This window comes from Ahaetulla prasina, chromosome 18, assembly GCF_028640845.1.
Source record: "Ahaetulla prasina isolate Xishuangbanna chromosome 18, ASM2864084v1, whole genome shotgun sequence".
Lineage (NCBI taxonomy): Eukaryota > Metazoa > Chordata > Lepidosauria > Squamata > Colubridae > Ahaetulla > Ahaetulla prasina.
The window spans coordinates 7,296,123-7,313,704 of NC_080556.1; the positions used below are offsets into that span (position 1 = coordinate 7,296,123).

The 17,582-nt window shown below is 45.5% G+C and overlaps 1 protein-coding gene across 1 annotated transcript in view; it reads left to right on the plus strand.

Moving 5' to 3' along the window:
• Nucleotides 1–599: 599 nt before the first annotated feature.
• PEX14 (peroxisomal biogenesis factor 14) overlaps nucleotides 600–17,582 on the plus strand; it is a 126,232-nt gene continuing 109,249 nt past the window's right edge. The window contains exons 1-2 of the mRNA XM_058161282.1: nucleotides 600–708; nucleotides 13,748–13,792. Of these exons, the coding sequence (XP_058017265.1) occupies nucleotides 673–708; nucleotides 13,748–13,792 (81 nt within the window). The 5' untranslated portion in view covers nucleotides 600–672. The remainder of the gene's footprint in view (nucleotides 709–13,747; nucleotides 13,793–17,582) is intronic.

Genomic DNA, 17,582 nt, shown 5'->3' on the forward strand with positions numbered 1-17,582 from the left:
CTATCTGTCTGTCTATCTATCTATCTATCTGTCTGTCTGTCTGTCATCTGTCTATCCTCTCTCTCTCTTTCCCTGTCTCATCTCTCTCTCTCTATCATTTATCTATCTATCTGTCTGTCATCTGTCTATCCTCTCTCTCTCCGTCTCTCTCTCTCTCTTATCTGTCTATCTATCTATCTATCTATCTATCTATCTATCTATCTATCTATCTATCTCTCTATCTCTCTCTCTCTCTCTCTCTCTCTCTCTCTCTCTATCTATCTATCTCTATCTATCTATCTATCTATCTATCTATCTCTCTACATCTCTCTCTCTCTCTCTCTCTCTCTCTCTCTCTCTCTCTCTATCTATCTATCTCTCTCTCTATCTCTCTATCTATCTCTCTATCTATCTATCTATCTATCTCTCTACATCTCTCTCTCTCTCTCTCTCTCTCTCTCTCTCTCTATCTATCTATCTATCTATCTATCTAGCCTCTCTCTCCCGTCTTTCTTCCCCCTCCACCAAAAACTTTTCCTCCCAACCGAGCCCAGCGCTGCTTCTCCCCGATCGGCGCCTCGGGGCTCGATTGCTCCGGCCTCGCCCCTTTCGCTGCCTTTTCTTCTCCCCCCCCCCTCCCCGCCTCTCGGCCCTCGGTTGCCAGGCCCGCCGCGATTAGCCGGGTCTGGGAAGATGGCCTCCTCGGAGCAGGCTGAGCAACCTGGGCAGGTGAGCCGGAGGGGGGGGGGCGGGTGGGGGCCCAGACTCCTTGAAAGTGGGGGGGGGGCTCCTCATCCCCTGGGAGGCGGGGAGGGGCGCTGGGGGGGCTTCGGGCCTCGCAAAGAGGAGACACCCCTCCCAGCTCCACCTGGGGGGGGGAAGGGCAGGCATGGGGCGCCCCATAAAGGGAGGGAGGGGGAGGGAAGGGGGCGCCCCTTTCTTTCCCATCCCCCCCCTTCTCTCTCTCCACCTCCCCACCCCCACCATGAAGGCCCTTAGGGGAGAAACCCCCTAGAAACAGAACAGAATAGAAATATTATAAACGTATTTATAAATATATAAAAACACCCCTAGAAAGAGGGGGAGCAGTGGGTCTTTTGCTTCATAATTGGAGAAGGCCGGGGTGGGGTGGGTGGAAAAGCAGGGGAATCCTTTGGTGCCACATTTATTTATTTTTATTTATTTTGCCACAACAGTATATATCAGCATAAGCATGAAAGTAACTATATAACACATAAGCAATATATATAGGTATAAGTATGTAATAACTATATTAATTGGATATAATGAAAGGAAAGAATAGGACAGGCATAAAGACATAAAGGAAGGCAGGGAGGGGTGAGAAATGGCCTCTTCTGTCCTCCCCCCTCCCTCAAGAAAAAGAACAAGGGAGAAACCCTAAAAGAAGGGGATGGAACGGATGGAGGAGTTTGGGGGTTCGCACATATATAAAGGTAGGGGTGGTGGTGAGAAATGACACCTTCTATAATACCCCTCCCTTAAGAAGAAGAACAAGGGAGAAACCCTAAAAAAGGGATGGATGGAATGGGTGGAGGAGTTTTGGGGGGGTTCACACATAAAGGAAGGCAGGGAGGGGTGAGAAATAACCTCTTCTTATCTTCCCCCTTCCTCAAGAAAAAAAACAAGGGAGAATCCCTAAAAACGGGATGGATGGATGGATGGATGGAGGAGTTTGGGGATTGGCACATAAATGAAGGCAGGGAGGGGTGAGAAATGGGCTCTTCTATTCTCCCCCTTCCTCAAGAAAAAGAACAAGGGAGAAACCCTAAAAGAAGGGGATGGAATGGATGGAGGAGTTTGGGGGTTCACACATAAATAAAGGTAGGGGTGGTGGTGAGAAATGACACCTTCTATAATACCCCTCCCTTAAGAAAAAGAACAAGGAAGAAACCCTAAAAAAGGGGATGGAATGGATGGAGGAGTTTGGGGGGTTCACACATAAAGGAAGGCAGGGAGGGGTGAGAAATAACCTCCTCTTATCCTCCCCCTTCCTCAAGAAAAAAAACAAGGGAGAATCCCTAAAAAAAGGGATGGAATAGATGGAGGAGTTTGGGGGTTCGGACATAAATAAAGGTAGGGGTGGTGGTGAGAAATGACACCTTATATAATACCCCTCCCTTAAGAAAAAGAACAAGGGAGAAACCCTAAAAAAGGGATGGATGGAGGAGTTTGGGGGTTTGCACATAAATGAAGGCAGGGAGGGGTGAGAAATAACCTCTTCTGTCCTCCCCCTCCCTTAAGAAAAAGAACAAGGGAGAATCCCTAAAAAAGTGATGGATGGATGGATGGAGGAGTTTGGGGGTTGGCACATAAATAAAGGCAGGGAGGGGTGAGAAATGGGCTCTTCTATCCTCCCCCTTCCTCAAGAAAAAGAACAAGGGAGAATCCCTAAAAGAAGGGATAGATGGAGGGAGGGAGGAGTTTGGGGATTGGCACATAAATGAAGGCAGGGAGGGGTGAGAAATAACCTCTTCTGTCCTCCCCCTCCCTTAAGAAAAAGAACAAGGGAGAATCCCTAAAAAAGTGATGGATGGATGGATGGATGGATGGATGGATGGATGGATGGAGGAGTTTGGGGATTGGCACATAAATGAAGGCAGGGAGGGGTATGAAATGGGCTCTTCTATCCTCCCCCTTCCTCAAGAAAAAGAACAAGGGAGAAACCCTAAAAAAAGGGAAGGATGAATAGATGGAGGAGTTTGGGGGTTGGCACATAAATAAAGGCAGGGAGGGGTGAGAAATGGGCTCTTCTATAATCCCCTTTCACCAAGAAAAAGAATTCCTAAAAAAAGGGATGGATGGATGGAGGAGTTTGGGGGTTCGCACATAAAGGAAGGCAGGGAGGGTGAGAAATAACCTCTTCTGTCCTCCCCCTCCCTTAAGAAAAAGAACAAGGGAGAATCCCTAAAAAAGTGATGGATGGATGGATGGAGGAGTTTGGGGGTTGGCACATAAATAAAGGCAGGGAGGGGTGAGAAATGGGCTCTTCTATCCTCCCCCTTCCTCAAGAAAAAGAACAAGGGAGAATCCCTAAAAGAAGGGATAGATGGAGGGAGGGAGGAGTTTGGGGATTGGCACATAAATGAAGGCAGGGAGGGGTGAGAAATAACCTCTTCTGTCCTCCCCCTCCCTTAAGAAAAAGAACAAGGGAGAATCCCTAAAAAAGGGATGGATGGATGGATGGATGGAGGAGTTTGGAGATTGGCACATAAATGAAGGCAGGGAGGGGTGAGAAATGGGCTCTTCTATCCTCCCCCTTCCTCAAGAAAAAGAACAAGGGAGAAACCCTAAAAAAAGGGAAGGATGAATAGATGGAGGAGTTTGGGGGTTGGCACATAAATAAAGGCAGGGAGGGGTGAGAAATGGGCTCTTCTATAATCCCCTTTCACCAAGAAAAAGAATTCCTAAAAAAAGGGATGGATGGATGGAGGAGTTTGGGGGTTCGCACATACATGAAGGCAGGGAGGGGTGAGAAATAACCTCTTCTATCCTCCCCCTCCCTCCAGAAAAAGAACAAGGGAGAAACCCTAAAAAAGGGGACGGATGGAGGAGTTTTTTGGGGGGGTTGTGGTGCCTTGTGTAGGGGCAAAAGGGGCAGAGGAAAAAATTAAGTTTCTGCCCCTTTGGAAAGGACCAAAGGAGTAAATCCTATCCTTGGCGGACCCATCTGAAATTAAAGGCAGCGAAGAGAGAAGGGAAGGAGGGATTTTTTTCTTAACATGGCATCAGCCCCCCACCTTTCTCTGCCCGCCTCTCCAGAAGTGGAAGGGAGGGTGGGCATTCATTCCAGCAGAGAAGAGACAGAGGGGGTGCAATTTCTAAATAGGATTGATAATCGACCTCTGGCAGTCAGTCGACCTTTCTTTTAGTTGGGCGTGATGGAAGTTGTAGTCCTGCATTGACAGGGCACGAGGGTGCCAGGCGCAACCTGCAAATCTGCAGGTTCCGCTTCTTCCCAGGGAGAGTCGTTTACCTTCCCTTGTCGTCCAGAGTAAGAACGGTACAAAGCATTTGTGAAGAGAAATAAAAAAAAAAACACGTGTTTCTCTTCATCATACTTAAAATTCTTATCCTCCTGAATGGATTCCGGTTCTTTGAACCCAGGCATGTTGACATTGGGTCAGCCGGTGTGCCCACAAGATACCGTCGGGCATGTGAAGGATGTCCAGAAAGGCTGGAGATTCCTTTCTAGGAATACAGGAAGAACTTTCTTATTTTATTCATTTCTTTTGTCTTCATATTATTTAGCCAGGACATTGATCTAGAGCAGCGGTCACCAACTGGTGATCCGTGGACCACTGCTGGCCCACGAGAAAATTTTGGTGGTCCACAGAAAAATTATTTGCCTTTTTTTATATTGCCCTAAATCAGGGGTTCTCAAACTACAGCACCTGGGACAGATAGGTGCAACAAATGTTTATGTTGCTGCAGAGGGTCTCCCCCTTCGGGGTCTTCTTGTGTGGGTCAGAAGGGGGCAGAAATTCCAACTCGGGGGTCTGCTTCAGCCTCCTGGTGTGGGGCTTTGGGTGAAGGCTGGAGGGAAGCGCTGCTGGTGGCGAAGAGCTGGAGGGCCTCGTTCCAGTGGGACTGCATCATGGCCTGGAACTGGCTGACCATCTCAGCCCACTGAGCCTCCAGGCGCCGGTACCTGGCTTTGCACTCCCGCAGGTCTTCCCTCTGCTTGGAAAGCCTATGCTCCTAGTCCTCAGTGAGGTGCTTCTGCTGAACCTTCTTCTCGGTCAGATCCAATTTGAACTGAGCCAGCTGTTTTGCCCACTCTTTCTCATGGTGGCTGCTTAGCTCCAACAACTGCTTCCTGTTGGGGCCCTAAGGAGTCCTAGCAGGCAGGCAAGGAGGGTGAGTAGAAGCCAGCGAGGCGCCCCTGAACATGAGTGACATCAAGTTGGCCATGCCCACCCAGTCACATGACCACTTAGCCACGCCCAGCCAGCCAGTCATTAAGCCGATCATATTAGCGGTCCACGGGATTTAAAATTATGAATTTAGTGGTCCCTGAGGTGCGAAAGGTTGGGGGACCCCTGTTCTATAGCATATCATAGTAGCAAAAAAAAACCCATAAAAACCCCTCTGGCGCATATGAATAGCTGTGATATTTGTACACGGTACTTATTTTGATCTATTTCTGCATGTCGGTGAGCAGTCCCACTATTTTGTGCATGGTTTTTCTTAACCCTTTCTAACAGTGAACCATGGGTTCATTTTTTTTTTTATTGTTTTAATGTGATACACAATCTGACAAACACACAACATGTAACATATAGATATTTCCTATTTCTAAACAGCATTTCTTAGTGGTCTTCTTTCGCTTTTATACCTTTCCCCCCAAAATCGCATTTGTTCTTGTATTTTCTTTCTCATCCCCTTTTCTTTATTTACATTAAATTATCTATTATTAATAGCTTTTCTTTTCTAGATTCTTATATATTTATTATTTACATATTTATTTTATTTTTTTAAATTTGCATTTATATCCCGCCCTTCTCCGAAGACTCAGGGCGGCTTACACTATGTCAAGCTATAGTCTTCATTCTATTAGTATATTTATATACAAAGTCAACTTATTGCCCCCAACAATCTGGGTCCTCATTTTACCTACCTTATAAAGGATGGAAGGCTGAGTCAACCTTGGGCCTGGTGGGACTAGAAGCTGCAGTAATTGCAGGCAGCTGCTGTTAATAACAGACTGCATTAGCAGTCTGAGCCACAGAGGCCCATATTATACATTTCTAACGGGTTCATTTTTAAGCTGTACAGAACCACAATTGTAGGCCTTTATCAGGACTGGCTTTGATTGATGCAGAGTCTGGTGATTTTCAATTGAAAACTGATGTATTTAAGAGACTGAATAAGTACCAGAAAATTATTCTGCAGAAAGACTGTTTATCTGCCCTTGGGGTTTTTTTTTAAAATTTTATTTATATGCTCTGTCCTTGTTTTTTTTTTCCCTTCTTAATCCATTTTTTTAGACACGTCCATAAACATTTGTCTTTTTCTTACTCCTTCATCTTAACCTGAACTGATTTATACGGCTCAATATCTTCTATAATAGCCAAATGAAGTTCTAATTGGATGAATCATTTAGCTTGTGTCTCTGAGGAGTCTGGAAGGTTTTTTTGTTTTTTTTTTAAATATCTGTGCATTTATGTAAAATTCAATAAAGTCTTTAAAAGGGAAAAAAAAAAAGAGAAGAAGACGAGCAATTGTGGTTTCTGAGAAGATAATAGATGAGGGCAGCTGAGAAGTCCCGGCTCAATACACAAGCTGAAAAGCAAGAAAAGAGGCAGACTTGTAATCATTGGGCCATCTTTCTTTTATCGCAACGTTACAGGAATGAAAAATGCTTGTGATAATAAAAAAAAAAAATTGGAGCTTTTTTTCTATGTGCTCTTCAACTCCCTTAGATTCTCTTAGCACGGGGCTGCTCGATGGTTGTTATCCGAGGGGACATACCAGACTATGCAACATGTTGAGAGCCATTTTTAGAAAGTCAGTGGGGCAGAAACCAGGGGTGAAATGCTCCCGGTTCGGACCGGATCGCGTGATCCGGTAGCGATGGCGGCGGATGGTTCGGAGAACCAGTAGCAAAAATCCCTGCCCCCCCACATGCCCAGCTGAGCCGCGCGATCGTCAGAGCTTTTTTTTTTTTTAACTTTTAAAAGCATTTTTTCTTCGGCTGAAAAAAATGCTTTTAAAAGTAAAAAAAAAAAGCCTCTGATGATTGCGCGGCTCAGCTGGGATTGTCAGAGGCTTTTAAAAGCATTTTTTTACAACCTCTTCGGCAGAAGAGGTTGTAGAAAAAATTCTTCTAAAAGGCTCCTCTGATGATCCCAGCTGAGTTGCCTGCTTTTTTTTTTTCTTTTAAAGGCAAAAAAAAAATGCTTTTAAAAGAAAAGAAAAGCCTCTGGCAATCAGGCAGGGACAGTTACGTGCAATGAACGTTTGGGTTTGCTGCAGAGGGTCTCCCCCTTCGGGGTCTTTTTGTGTGGGTCAGAGGGGGCCAGAAATTCCGACTCGGGGGTCTGCTTCAGCCTCCTGGTGTGGGGCTTTGGGCGAAGGCTGGAGGGAAGTGCCGCTGGTAGCAAAGAGCCGGAGGGCCTCGTTCCAGTGGGACTGCATCATGGCCTGGAACTGGCTGACCATCTCAGCCCACTGAGCCTCCAGGAGCCGGTACCTGGCCTTGCACTCCTGCAGGTCTTCCCTCAGCTTGGAAAGCCTATGCTCCTAGTCCTCAGTGAGGTGCTTCTGCTGAGCCTCCTTCTCGGTCAGATCCAATTTGAACTGAGCTTTTTTGCCAACTCTTTCTCCTGGGGGCTGCTTAGCTCCAATAACTGCTTCTTGTTGGGGCCCTAAGGAGCCCAGGTGGGGAGGGGAGGAGTGACTGGGAGGGGAGGGATGAATGGAGGCTGGCGAGGCCCCCCTCAACGTGAGTGGCATCAAGTTGGCCACGCCCACCCAGCCACATGACCACCTTGACACGCCCACCCAGCCGGTCATTAGGCAGATCGTATTAGTGGTCCGCGGGATGTAAAATTCTGAATTTAGTGATCCCTGAGTTCTGAAAGGTTGGGGACCCCTGATTTAGAGGGTCTCGAGCCACCAAGAACGTTAATAAGCCATACTTCTGAACCTTGCTTTAGAAAAACCTGGATATATTTCTACCAAGAGTTTCTTTTAAGCACCACACCACACTAACTCCCCCCTTCCATTCTTTCCCCGTTCTTTCTTAACTCACAAACTTCTTGAATGCCGCATAAAGGCAGATAACCTGTCTGAATATTAATCAGTAGACAAACCTTCATCGGAGTCTCTTCAAATTGCCCTTTCATCTTTTTTTCACCTGCAGACTTCTGGAGGTCAAACCTTTCTATGCAGCCTATACAAATACTCACATATTAATTGGATTTTGCCATCGTACGTGGTGGCGCACGGCGGTTTGTTAGTCTATCAGTTGCGCTGTTGTTTTGTTTAAACGCGTTCGGTTACCCATCTTCCCCACAGCTTTCTATCTCCTCCGCAGCAATCTTGTTTTCTTTCATTGAGCATTCGGGAAGAAAGAGGGCTTGTACAAAGTAGAAGACAAAGAGAGCCATTGAAGAAAATAGATGGTGGGAGTCAGTAAAAGACGAGGAGGAAAGGAAAGTATGATAAAGAAACTCAAGGGGGCCCCATCTTGACTTTCTATGGTATATAGGGAAAGGAGGGGAACCACTGTTATTTTAGCCCAGTGGTCACCAACTGGTGGTCCCTGGACTACTGGTGGTCCGTGAGAAAATTTTGGTGGTCCACAGAACAATTATTTGTCTTTTTTTATATTGCACTAAATCGGAGGTCCTCAAACTATGGTCCCTGGGATGGATACATGCAATGAATGTTTGTATTGCTGCAGAGTCTCCCCCTTCGGGGTCTTTTTATGTGGACCCCAAAGACCCCGAAGGGGGGGGGCAGAAATTCCGACTTGGGGTCTGCTTCAGCCTCCTGTTGCAGGGCTTTGGGCGAAGGCTGGAGGGAAGCGCTGCTGGTGGCGAGGGGCCAGAGGGCCTCGTTCCAGTGGGACTGCCTCATGGCCTGGAACTGGCTGACCATCTCAGCCCACTGAGCTTCCAGGCGCCGGTACCTGGCCTTGCACTCCAGCAGGTCTTCCCTCTTCTTGAAAAGCCAATGCTCCTAGTTCTCAGTGAGGTGCTTCTGCTGACCCTCCTTCTCGGCCAGATCCAATTTGAACTGAGCTCTTTTGCCAACTCTTTCTCCTGGTGGCTGCTTAGCTCCAACAACTGCTTCCTGTTGGGGCCCTAAGGAGCCCGGGCGGGGAGGCGAGGAGTGGCTGGCATGGGAGGGGTGAGTAGAGGCCAACGAGGCACCCCTGGATGTGAGTGACATCGAGTTGGGCCAGTCACGCCCACCCAGTCACATGACCGCCTAGCCACGCCCACCCAGCCGGTCCTTAGGCGGATCATATTAGTGGTCCGTGGGATTCAAAATGATGAATTTAGCGGTCCCTGAGGTCCGAAAGGTTGGGGGACCCCTGTTTTAGCCTATATCCGTGATGGCAAGCCTATGACATGTGTGCCAGATGTAGAACTCTCTCTGTGGGCACGAGCGCCATCGCCAGCTGCTCTTCTGCTCTTCTCAGCTGCTCTTCACGGGGGCTGAAGCACCGGAAAACGGCTCAAAAAAACCCGGCTGTTTTCCAGGTCGTTTTCGGGTTGTTTTCGGGTCGTTTTCAGGTCATTTTACAGGCCAAAACCAGCCTGAAAACAGCCCAAAAAACACCCCAAAAACAGGCATGCGCGTGTCCGGGTTTCTGGCGGTCCGGCACGCACCCATGCTCGCGCATTCCAGTTTGGGCACTCTGTGTCAAACAGGTTCGCCATCACTGGCCTATATCAATAGAATTCCAGTCTTCCTACCTGCCTGACATTATTAACAGCAAAATTTCCTGGGGAATGGGGCTCATCTTACTATATTATTTTATTTTATTTATTTTATTTTATTAAACTTTTATACCGCTCTTCTCCCGAGGGACTCAGGGCGGTGTACAGCCTGTATTAAAACAATTTATATACACACTAAAATGACAATTAAAAAACTTATTCAATAAAAGGCTGAAATTAAAACCGTCCAATTGACCATATAAAATACCCAATAAAATTACAATTAAGAAATTATTTAAAATTTAAAAAATCAGGCCAGTCCCGCTTGGATAAATAAATAAGTTTTCAGTTCCTGGCGAAAGGTCCGGAAGTCAGGCAATTGGCGTAAACCGGGGGGAAGTTCGTTCCAGAGAGTAGATGCTCCCACAGAGAAGGCCCTTCACCTGGGGGCCGCCAGCCGACACTGCTTGGCGGACGGCACCCTGAGAAGACCCTCTCTGTGAGAGCGCACGGGTCGGTGGGAGGCATGTGGTAACAGCAGGACAACTATATATAAACTCAACGTATATTTCTTCTGGAATAAGACTGCCACTGTTAACCTTAACGGTTTTCCCCCTAAATGTGGTGAAGTTACCCCTTAGGACTGCCACGGGATAATCGATAAAATAATGATAAAGGAAGAGCCAGTTATAAAGCAAACTCAGCGGAGGGAATTTAGCCCAAAGAATTGGGGAATAGAGCAGCAGCACTCCGCGCCCCCATAAAAACCCAGAAAATGCAAAACATCTGCATTTCCCTTGACCGCCCCTCTGGGACTTAAAAGTATAAACTCTGTGGTTGAGTTGCATCTTCTTTCAGCATTTGGAATTATTTGAAAATTATTGGAGGTGAGCAGAGCAGGAAGCATATTCTTTTTTTTTTTTTTTTTTTATCATTTAAATTAGCTTTAAATGATAAAATGACATGTGATATTAAAATTAGAAGCAGGAAGCATATTCTTAACTGGAGCTATGGCGGCTTTGCCAATTTCTCTTTATTCCTTGTACCACATCTGAAATCTTCCTAATCCAAGCGGAGGCCTTTTTTAACACACCATTTCTTTTCTTTTTTTTCCCCTTTCTCTCCTTCCTTGGCCCCAGCGTTGTTCACCGATTGCCTTTTATATTTGCATGAGGAATTTCTCATACAAATATAAAAAGGAAAATCTAATTTCTCCCTGCATTATAAAGGGAGAAAGAGTCAAAACATGTTATTAGTTCTCTTCAAAATAGAAATAGGACACTGATGAATATCTAATTTCTCCCTGCATTATAAAGGGAGAAAGAGTCAAACATTTATTAACTCTCTTTCCATTTAATTCTGTGCATCGTATTCATCGGCCACCTGTCTGGCTTGGACTTTTTAATGAGATGGAACGGACTCTTTATCTTTTCCATTAATGTATGCATACTTCTGCTTTTCTTTTCTTTTTTTAAATAAGAAAAAGGCAAACTTGACATTTTTCGTTACCTTTTAACAAAACAAAACAAAATAAACATTCCCTCTGGCTTTGGGCCAGTAAATTGCTTCTGTCTGGAAGGCAAAACCAATGCAACTTCGGAGTTTTCTATAGGTGGCAGTAATAACACGGCCAGTGTTTGTTTCGTAGAAGGCAGGCTGTTGCGTGGCAGAAGCAAAAGGGTGTCTGGATGCCCTTTTAGGGTCCCCTCTAGCCAACTGCTTCTTTGCCCTCCCAGTTGAGTCTGGTTCATCTCTGATGTGGATTGATTTTTCTTCTGGTGACTTGGATCTTCGACTCATCCTACGTTGTGTCTCACGGCTGTGCAGTAATCAAAAGAGAGAGAGAGAGAGAGAAAAAAGGGAAATTCAGAGCATTTGGAACGTAGAACAGCCGGTTCCCTCCTTAATTCATATATGTTTGTCTTGGGATCAGCTTCATAAGGCCAGGAAAGGATGTAGCTTATTTTACGGAGTTGCCAATCAATGTAAACCCCAGCTAAGGTTTTCCGATTTCCTGCTCTCTGGTCTTTTTAAAATAGAGGTTGAACTTACGACTCTTTTCCAAGGAAGGGAAACGTTTTCCCCCTGAGTTACACTTCCTTTCCACCCGCCCATTTTCCTTCTTTCTCTTCCCCTCTCGGCTTACGGTTTTCTTTCCCTACGTGGCTTTTCAGGTTTCTCTTACAACTCCAGAGCGGGAATTGTAAATAAAGGAGAACATTTGTAGCTCGGGGTTGACGTGATGATGTTACCTAGCTGGGTAATGAAACGCCTGCAGGAAAACAAGTGAACTCAGGGAGCAACAAGGACCCCACAGTCCTCTACCCCCTCCTCCCTTTAGAATAGAATAGAATAGAATAGAATAGAATAGAATAGAATAGAATAGAATAGAATAGAATAGAATAGAATTTATTGGCCAAGTGTGATTGGACACACAAGGAATTTGTCTTTGATGCATAGGCTCTCAGCGTACATAAAAGGAAAGATACCTTTGTCAAGAACCATAAGGTACAACACTTAATGATAGTCATAGAGTACAAATAAGAATAGAATAGAATAGAATAGAATAGAATAGAATAGAATAGAATAGAATAGAATAGAATAGAATTTTTATTGGCCAAGTGTGATTGGACACACAAGGAATTTGTCTTGGTGCATATGCTCTCAGTGTACATAAAAGAAAAGATACGTTCATCAAGGTACAACATTTACAACACTTAATGATAGTCATAGGGTACAAATAAGCAATCAGGAAACAATATCAGTATAAATCGTAAGGATATAGGCAAGAAAGTTACAGTCATAAGTGGGAGGAGGTGGGTGATTGGAACGATGAGAAGATTAATAGTAGTGCAGATTTAGTGAATAGTCTGACAGTGTTGAGGGAATTATTTGTTTAGCAGAGTGATGGCCTTCGGGAAAAAACTGTTCTTGTGTCTAGTTGTTCTGGTGTGCAGTGCTCTATAGTGTCATTTTGAGGGTAGGAGTTGAAACAGTTTATGTCCAGGATGCGAGGGATCTGCAAATATTTTCCCAGCCCTCTTTTTGACTCGTGCAGTATACAGGCCCTCAATGGAAGGCAGGTTGGTAGCAATTATTTTTTCTGCAGTTCTAATTATCCTCTGAAGTCTGTGTCTGTCTTGTTGGGTTGCAGAACCGAACCAGACAGTTATAGAGGTGCAGACGACAGACTCAATAATTCCTCTGTAGAACTGGATCAGCAGCTCCTTGGGCAGTTTGAGCTTCCTGAGTTGGCGCAGAAAGAAATTTGTAGCTCGAGGTTGACCTGATGATGTTACCTAGTTGGGTAATGAAGTGTCTGCAAGAAAACAAGTGAACTCGGCGAGCACCAAGGACCCCCACGGTCCTCTTTCCCCCTCCTCCCTTTCTCCTCCACTCTGCAAACCTTAGCCCCTTCTAGCACTGATGATGTTACCTAGTTGGGTAATGAGATGCCTGCAAGAAAACAAGCAAGCCCAGAGAGCACCAAAGACCCCTCAGCTCCAAAGTAGTTGTAGTTGCTGTTGTTGTTGTTGTTGTTGTTGTTGTTGTTGTTATTATTATTATAATTTATTCAATTTTTATACCGCCCTTCTCCCGAAGGACTCAGGGCAGTGTACAGTTGGTCTTACTTTAGTACCAACTTTCTACTCTTTTTCTTATGCCGAGCCGCAGATGGAAGTCACACCTCGAGGCAGTTTGCAACAGCGGCCCGAGCTATACAAATGCCTCAAACTAAGTTCATATCCAGCTAGCACCCTCGAATGCAGCTGTAAAATCTACGAGTCCATAATCTAACTCTCTCCATTGGTCCAAATTCAGCAGTGAAGCAGGACTGGGTTTTATACTGTTGTCCATATATACCTGAAATAAAGAGCCACTGCCTTCTACCAGGTCAGGCTGTTTATTCTAGCAGTGCTAGTCCTCAGTGACTTTCCACTGCCGTGCCCTTTTAACTGAAGCTTTTTTTTTTGTTTTAAACACAGGTAGTCCTCGACTTAACGACCGCAATTGAACGCAGAGTTTCTCTTGCTAAGCAAGACCGTTGCCAAATGAATTTTGCCCCGTTTTACGACCTTTCTGGCCACAGTTGTTAATGGGGTTTTGAGCACGGGGATGCCGAAAAAGGTGGAAAACCGTGGAAAACCACGGCCCTAAGTCACTTTCTTCCAGTGCGGTTGTAACTTTGAACGGTCGCTTAAGGAACAGTTGTAGGTCAAGGGACTACCTGCAATAGATTTGCACTCCTGGCAGTTCATAAGCCTTTTTCCCGCCCGTGTGTGTGGCGTGCGACTGTAAGTTTGCTTAGAGATGACCATTGGGTGGCAGTCTAACCTTGTTCTTCCTTTGCACAGATCGGCTCTTCTGGAAGCGAGAATGGAGCATCGCGCGAGGCCCTGGTGAGTGTGTGCAGTATAAGCCTTACCTTTTTTTTTAAAGAACAGAATGGGATTCTTTATTGGCCAAGTGTGATTGGACACACAAGGAATTTGTCTTCGGTGCATCCGCTCTCAGCGTACATAAAAAAAATATACTCATCGAGAATCATCAGAGACAACGCAGTGATAGTCATAGGATACTAACTAAGCAGTCAAAATCATACTAGGAAACTAAATCAAACAATATACCGTGTTTTTTGGCGTATAAGACGTACCTTTTTCCCCCCCCAAAGAAGAGGGTGAAAATCTGGGTGCGCCTTATACTCCGAATGTAGCCCCACCCAGCTTCTCAAACGGAGGTTTCAGAGGCTGAAAGAAGCTTCAGAAAAGAAGCCCCCAAACAGAGCTTCAGAGGCTTTTTTTTTTCTGAAGTTCTGTTTTGGAGAAGATGTTGGATAACCATTTGTCTGAAGTGGTGTAGGGTTTCCTGCCTAAGCCGGGGGTTGGACTAGAAGACCTCCAAGGTCCCTTCCAGCTCATTCTATTCTATTCTATTCTATTCTATTCTATTCTGTTCTATTCTATTCTATTCTGTTCTATTCTATTCTATTCTGTTCTGTTCTATTCTGTTCTATTCTCATTCTCATTCTCATTCTCATTCTCTTCTCTTCTAATTCTCTTCTATCGCATTCTTATTAGATTCTATTCCAATCTAATCACTCCTATTCTATTCTATTCTATTCTATTCTATTCTATTCTATTCTATTCTATTCTATTCTATTCTATTCTATTCTATTCTATTCTATTCTAATTCTCTTCTATTCTTATTAGATTGTATTCCAATCTAATCACTCCTCTCCTCTCCTCTCCTCTCCTCTCCTCTTCTCTTCTCCCCTCCCCTCCCCTACTCTACTCTACTCTACTTTACTCTACTCTACTCTACTCTACTCTATTCTAATTCTAATTCTAATTCTCTTCTATCCTATTCTTATTAGATTCTATCCCAATCTAATCACTCCTCTCCTCTCCTCTCCTCTCCTCTTCTCTTCTCACCTCCCCTCCCCTACTCTACTCTACTCTACTTTACTCTACTCTACTCTACTCTACTCTATTCTAATTCTAATTCTAATTCTCTTCTATCCTATTCTTATTAGATTCTATCCCAATCTAATCACTCCTATCCTATCCTATCCTATCCTATCCTATCCTATCCTATCCTATCCTATCCTATCCTATCCTATCCTATCCTATCCTATCCTATCCCATCCTATTAACAGTCACCTCTGCAGGCTTTCAGACCCTCTCTTTCCCACCCTAATCAGGGAAGAATCTGCAGTCCTAAAATGTCACACCCCTCCTGCGTGCCCACCTTCACCTTTGCATCATTTGTTTTTGTGGACTAGGAGCATTTCTTGCAAATTCAGTCAGATTTCCCATTGCACCTTCCACTCGTATTCTTTGCTCTACATCTCCCAGCAGTAATCTTTCCCTCTCTCTCTCTCTCTCTCTCTCTCTCTCTTTCTCTCTCTTTTGGTCGAGTTTATTACGATTATTATTTAAATAAATTGGCCCCTTTCTTGCTGACACCAATACCTGTGCTTTGAAGAGAGAAAACGTTCCGAGGAGCCGAGGCCCAGCTTCCTCTTCCCCCCCCCCCGGCCGTCCTCCTCCTCCTCCTCCTCTCCCCCCTCCCCCCCACCCCTTTGCCCCCCACTCGGTGGGCTGACAGAAAATTATCTTCTGTTTAATTAACATCATCTCCCCTGCTCTTTATATACTGCCGCGTAATTGCTCAGAGGAAAGAGAAACGCATAGCAGCTATATATCTATATATAGACGTAGATATAAAATAAAAATAATTCGTTGGGAAAAGCGAGGGGGGGGAGGGGAGGGGAGCACACCGCGAGGCTAAAACTGTGCCTTGAAATCAAAACTGTTCTCATGGAGGCGAGAACCCCTCAATGCGTACGGGGGGGACCCCCAGTTAGAGCCCTTTAGGGAAGCCATGTAGCATTCTGTGGGCGAGGGCTCCTTCCTTGCTTCTCTTTTAATTAATCTTTTTTTAAATTTTTTTGCTTACTCTCCCATCCCTCCTTCCTTTTTCTGCTTAGGTATTGCCTAAGCCAATCTATCAGCACTGGGCTCTGCAGAGACCTTGAACTAATTGGATCGTTTACTTCCCAGTTGTAGCTCGACTCGCTTGCCTGATGCCCGCGTTTCGGCTGCCCACCGCAGTCCCCGTAGGCCAAAGGCTAATCTTGGAGTTTAGTTTAGATTTCATGACTTGGCAGAGCCTGTAAGGCCGGCTTTTTTGGGGTAAGCACAGGCTTCTGAAAAAATCCCGAAGGGTTCCCACTCTGTCTCTATTCCAATTTTCATAATCCACAGGTACGGTTTAAGTCCTCAACTTACGGCCACAACTGAGCCCAATGTTTCTGTTGCCGAGCGAAACATTTGTTAATAGCAATAGCCCTTCGACTTATATATCCCTTTGCAGTGTTTTGCAGCCCTCTCTAAATGGTTTACAGAGTCAGCCTATTTGCCCCCAACAATCGGGATCCTCATTTTAATGACCTTGGAAGGATGGAAGGCTGAGTCCACCTTGAGCCACTTAGCCAGGATTGAACTGCTGGCAGTGGGCAGAGTTAACCTGCAATACTGCATTCTAACCACAGGGAGGGAGGGAGGAAGGAAGATAGATAGCAATAGCACTTAGACTTATATACCACTTCACAGCACTTTACAGTCATCTCTAAGCGGTTTACAGAGTCAGCCTCTTGCTCCCGACAATCTGGGTCCTCATTTTACCGACCTCGGAAGGACGGAAGGCTGAGTCAACCTTGAGCCAATCGGTCAGGATCGAACTGCTGGTAGTGGTCAGAGTTAGCCTGCAATACTGCATTCTAACCACTGGGAAGGAAGGAGGGAGGGAGGAAGGGAGGGAAGGAAGGAAGATAGATAGATAGATAGCAATAGCATTTAGACTTATATACCGCTTTACAGTGCTTTTACAGCCCTCTCTAAGCGGGCTTACAGAGTCAGCATACTGCCCCCAACAATCTAGGTCCTCATTTTACCCACCTCGGAAGGATAGAAGGCTGAGTCAACCTTGAGGTTAAGTGTCTTTTGCCCCATTTTGCGACCTTTCTTGCCACGGTTGTTAAGCGAATCACAGCAGTTCTTCAGTCCACTAACGTGGTTGTTAAGTCAATCTGGCTTCCCCATCGTCAAAAGGGGATCACATGACACACCGCCCCCCCCCCGGACGCTGCAACCGTCATAAATATGAATCAACTGCCAAACGTCTGAATTTTAGAACGTCTGAATGCTAGAAAGCTTGAGAGTGTGAAAAATAGCCCTAGGTCACCTTTTTTCACTGCATCACTAAATGAACTGTTGTAAATTGCGAATTACCTGTAAATTGCCAAGATTGAAAAGACCTTGGTTTGTAGATTACTAATAGCAAGGCTGTAGTAAAACGCAGTGGCTCAGTGGCTAAGACGCTGAGCTTGTCAATCGAACGTTATCGGCGGTTCGAATCCCTAGTGCTGCCGCGTAAGGGGATGAGCTCCCGTGACTTGTCCCGGCTTCTGCCAACCTAGCAGTTCGAAAGCATGTAAAAAAAATGCAAGTAGAAAAAATAGGGACCACCTTTGGTGGGAAGGGAACGGCGTTCCGGGCGCCTTTGGCGTTGAGTCATGCCGGCCACGTGACCACGGAGACGTCTTCGGACAGCGCTGGCTCTTCGGCTTTGAAACGGAGATGAGCACCGCCCCCTAGAGTCGGGAACGACTAGCACGTATGTGCAAGG